The sequence below is a fragment of the Vigna umbellata genome, chromosome 9 (assembly GCF_029865625.1).
Source record: "Vigna umbellata cultivar VRB3 chromosome 9, Vumbellata_1.0, whole genome shotgun sequence".
NCBI classification, from domain to species: Eukaryota; Viridiplantae; Streptophyta; class Magnoliopsida; order Fabales; family Fabaceae; genus Vigna; species Vigna umbellata.
In genome coordinates, this window is record NC_142173.1 from 13349307 (window position 1) to 13354480 (window position 5174).

Here is a 5174-nt window from a genome sequence, read left to right on the forward strand (position 1 = left end):
GTTTGGAAAATTTACGGAAAATGAAAAAGAAAAAATTGAGCACAAAAAGAAAGGTTTGGAAAAATTTAAACATAAAAAAAAAATTATGAAAAATATATCATAATTTGTGAAGGTCATAAACATCTTTAAAAAATAATTAAAACTGTCATTATTATGAGTCTTTTAACAATTCACTATAATTATCTTAAATAATATTAATTTATGAAAAGTTTTTATAACCCCACTAAATAATAATTATTTTTAGTGAATAAAATATAATAATAAAATACTTTGGACACTATCCATGTTAAAAACATATATAATATTATCCACTTATACTGTGTCATCTATGTGACACGATATTTTATAAACTGGCTCGAGTCCCTAACAATCTGTGGAACTATAATTTCTCTTTTTATGCATGTATATTCGACTTTACATGCGTAAAAAAGACATCCCAAACGTATCTTTACTAATTTATTTGTTATTATTAATAAATAAAAAAGTTTTAGGATGAAAGATACTGTAGGGTTTCTGAAAGTAAAGATAAGTAGGCAAGAAAATTGAGAAAATATACTAAATTCACTAAGGTTAATTTCTCTTAGAAATGCCATAAATATTAGGAATATCTAACAAGCTTAATTCCTCTTACATTAAATCCACCACCACAAAATGTTGGCATGGGAATTCATTTTATTGACAAGATACTTTTGGAACTGTGGATCCAATCGTCCCATTAACAATATTTTTACAAAAAGCATAGACATGTTTAGAAGATTTTGAAGAGACAATATAAATCTGATCCAATGTAATGTTGAAACAACCAAATGGACTACAGTTTAAGTTAATTGTTTTCTCACTTTCAGAAGTTCCGTTGAATCCTCTATAAGTCACTTCACTCACCCTCACTGCATCATCTTCCTGTTACCATAATTGTTTCAAATCAAAATATTGAAATCACATATCATAATAATGTGAATGCAAATTCAAGTTTATACCACTTCACTTGGAGTTTTAATGCCGTAGTATTGGTCTATAATAATTGAATTCTTAGCATCTTGCAGTATGATTTCCTCAAACATGATTTTTCTTGCATACCCTGATCCACCCTGCATAAAATTGGAGAATGAAAAGATATTAATTAAGATGATACCATGAGATATTGAATGGTGGAGACTTCACATTAACTATAAAAAAAAGGTAGATTTACCATATATAAGGTACAAATCTTACTTTTTCAAATTGTTTTTATAAGATTGAATTATATTTAAAGACTACTTATTAATAATGTATGACCAAACAATTAGTTACAGACGAATGATCAATCGGTCAGTTATCTTGATGGGCCAAACTCTCCGAATATTAAGAAATTACTAAACACTAATTAGCTTAGAATAAAGTGTGATTATCAAGAATTAAGTCGTAATTAGGTCGTCCTTAACCTACACATCATTCTGAAAATTATAAATACAAGTTTAAGATAAAGAGATAGGTGAAATAAAAAGATACGTGATTACATTTAATATGCATTAATTTTTAAAATTGTTGAATCTTTACCGACTTTGGTATCGGAATACCTTCTGCAGATAACATTCAAGTTTAATCGAACAAACATTTAGGACGAATAGTGTTAAAGACTAGCATTCGGATCATCTTAGCATAGTAAATATTTTACCTCGATCCCATAATCAAAATGTATTTTAGAGAGATTTGTTATTTTGGATCCGGTCTTAGACTATCCATTAGTTTTATAATATATATATATATATATATATATATATATATATATAAATAAATGTTTGAAGTTGGTTTTGTAAGGTTCTCATTTAATATTGAAGGATAAAATATCAAACAAAAGTTAATAAAAAATATTATGATGTATGAAGCATTGTATATATAAGTTACTCACTGTCCATGTCTTGATTCTTGCTCCATTTGTGGTGCCAATGAAGCTGCAATTTTGTACATGTACCTCTTCGACTGTTTCATAGGATTTGTTTCTGCCAAGGCTTCCAATGCTGCTTGATTCATACATGTTTCATTACATGTCATGCACAGTTCAATCAAATATTTAACTTTACTATTACATCAACTTTCATAATAAAGAACAATTAATTTAACATTACAGAAACTATATATATGATACAATTTATACAAACCTTATCCCGTGGCCTCCTATGCAAAAAAGTCGAGTTGCATTGATGTAAGAAGAACCACCATTGATGGCAATACAATCATCACCTATTTAGAAAGACATGGTAAATTACAATGTTTCACATAGTTTAGCTTAAATTCACACTCTATAACGCATTGAATACGATGAAAACTTGGTTAACCATATCAACAAAGTATATTACTTTAAGTACTTTCTCCATGTTATCATCTTAAAATACCTCTTCAAACAAGTAAAATGTATTTTTTTTCCTTTTAATTTCATTTTGAATTCTCTGTTGAAATTTTATTATTATTTCTCCTATCTTCGAAATATACTTATATGATTGCTTTTAATGTCTTAAACTATGTTAAAAAAAGTTTAATACACTGAAATTAGTATATTTTGAAGATACGACAGAAAAACAATATAAAAAACTAATAGAAAATCCGAACTATTTTCTTAGTTTACCTGTTGCCAGAGTAGAATCTTGGATTACTATATTTTTGGAATTGGCAATGTCAAAGCCATCAGTGTTAGGACTTTTTGGAGGAGAATTGATATTGATGTGAGAGAATAATGCTCCATTGCAGCCATTTACTGATATGTGAGCTCCAGGGCTGTTACTCATACTTAGAGATTTAACAGTAAGACCATTACAAGAATGGAAACGTAAGGACTGCATCACATTCATATGAAAATTTTCAGCCAGAAGGCTTTGAGATTAAGAAAAAAATTAAAATCTGATTCCATTTTCTGTGCTAAAGAAATTTCAAGTAAATGAGGAATGGGATAAGAAAGAAAGTGAAAAGTAGAAAAAGAATGTGATATATCATACTGTTGGCCTTCTGCATGTTCTGCATTTCTCCCACCAAGTGGAACCGTTGCCATCAATGATTCCTCCATCAGCCTCAATTGTCAGACCATTTACATAGAATATCTTAATCCAACTGAACGAATCACCATCCCATTCATCCATACATGGAGCAACTATCTTCCCTTCAAACTGCAACAAAATTAGAGGAAAAGAAAACAAAAGGAGAAGAAAATTATCAAACTTGACTATTAATTTGAGTAAATGTTTTTGTTGAAAATCTAATTATGAGTTTAAGTGATACATCGTGTAAAAATCAGAAAATTAAACATTATATAAAGAATAATATTCATAAATAGATTGTTTTAAAATTTGCTAAATGTGGTTTTTTCATAGGTGTTTTCTTTATTAATAAATATATTTTCCATTCCCCATCTATTAAAAAAAATGACGAGATTTCTCAATCAACTATAATATAGTCTTTACATGTGGTTTGCTGACGAGAATCTTTTATATTACTTTCGTAGAGTATAGAGTATAGAGATGAAATTCTTTACAATTTAATTTGATAATTGTATCGTATAACCGTTTAATCAACTTAAGACCATATAATCTTATCATGTATGAAATATCTAACTAATCGATTAATGAGTAAGATGAGCTTTAAGATTAAAGAAAATTACATTAAACTTAAGTATGATCATTATATGTTCGACCATAATTAGATCATGTTAATTTGAAACTCATTTCAAAATCTATAAATAGAAGTTTAAAATATTGTGATAGATTAATTATATTTAATACACATTTATTACTATTATTGTTGTTGAATTTTTACTGACTTTAAAATCAAATTAGCTTATGCAAGTAACTCCCCAATCAATTTGACCAAACAATAATAAATTTGAAGTAAAGGAAAATTTTGGGTTAAATATGTTTTTAGTCCCTAAACTATTGGCCGTTTCTGGTTTTCGTCCTTCTTTCAAAGTAAGGTACAATTTGGTCCTCATTCTTTTCGAAACGTTCGTTTTAGTCCTCGGAATTTTGGTTTTAGTCCTCATTTGTTGGTAAATGAGGACCAAATTTTTAAACAGTGTTTAGTTTTCAAGGACTAAAACGAACGTTTCGAAAAGAATGAGGACCAAATTGTACCTTACTTTGAAACAGGGACGAAAACCAGAAATGGCCAATAATTTAGGGACTAAAAACATATTTAACCCGAAAATTTTTGACATATGCTTAGGGTCAGAAGAACGATCAAAAAGAAGGGTTAACCTCCCATAAATCGAACAATAAGATCTAATATTTATAATATTTTGAAGTAAAAAATATATTTAAACTTATTAAATACCCTATTAAATACCTTAATGCCAACATTTGGAGCTTTGCATGGACCATTTAGGTTTAATCTTTTCACCAAAAATATTTTGTTTGAAGGTATCAGTAGAGTTGCTGGTTCTTCCTCTCCACACATACCTTGCCATGCATTTGAAATTGCCTACAATCAATTAACACAAATGGTTAAAGATCACTCCATTCGTTAGACAAAAATTTATTACAATCAAATGATTATTGTAAAAAAATTCAAATTTTGCTTTCACTTTAAAAGATTGTTTTGTAATTTACAATTGAATTAAAATTGTAAGATGGTATTAAAGTTTCATCAAGATGAAAGCTGCTTATCTAAAATCCGTTTTGAAATAAGTCATTCATTATAAAGAAATGTGATTTATTTATTTGACTATTTAAGGTTAGGCAAAACCAAAACCAAGAATGAGGAAAGTATATATAACACATTTATATAAAGAGTGAGAAAAAAAAAAGATATATACATTTGAATCATCAGTTGTGCCATCACCAAGAGCTCCATAGTCCATCACATTAAAATATTTGATTTGGGTTTCATAATTGTGTTTCAGACAGAACGTGGCTGAAATAAAACCTAGAATCAAGATACCACTCATTAACCTTTGCATTTTTTACAAATTCTAGAATAACACTCTTTTCTTTTTCTTATTTCTGAAAGAATTGATCCTTCACTGTAACCAGTGATCAATAAATATGGAATTGGAAAAAAGAAATTAAATGCATAAGGTCATAATCATTAAATTGCACATGCTTTTCTTTAAGGAGTAAAAGTAACTTTAAATAGGTCACTGATTATTTATTGAACACTAATTCCGTTTTGGGTAGTCAAAACTGTAGTAAATTAATGTTAAAAATTAATTT

General features: G+C 28.2%; 1 protein-coding gene across 1 annotated transcript; it reads right to left on the minus strand.

Moving 5' to 3' along the window:
- Positions 1-672: 672 nt before the first annotated feature.
- Positions 673-4950, minus strand: LOC124847963 (putative polygalacturonase At3g15720). Its single transcript, XM_088099789.1, has 8 exons — positions 4778-4950; positions 4309-4443; positions 2970-3137; positions 2603-2810; positions 2139-2220; positions 1889-1997; positions 978-1088; positions 673-900 (listed from the first exon to the last, which is right to left on the minus strand). Exons 1-8 carry the CDS (start codon positions 4919-4921, stop codon positions 673-675), a joined length of 1185 nt encoding a protein of 394 aa, XP_087955915.1. The 5' UTR covers positions 4922-4950.
- Positions 4951-5174: the final 224 nt, after the last annotated feature.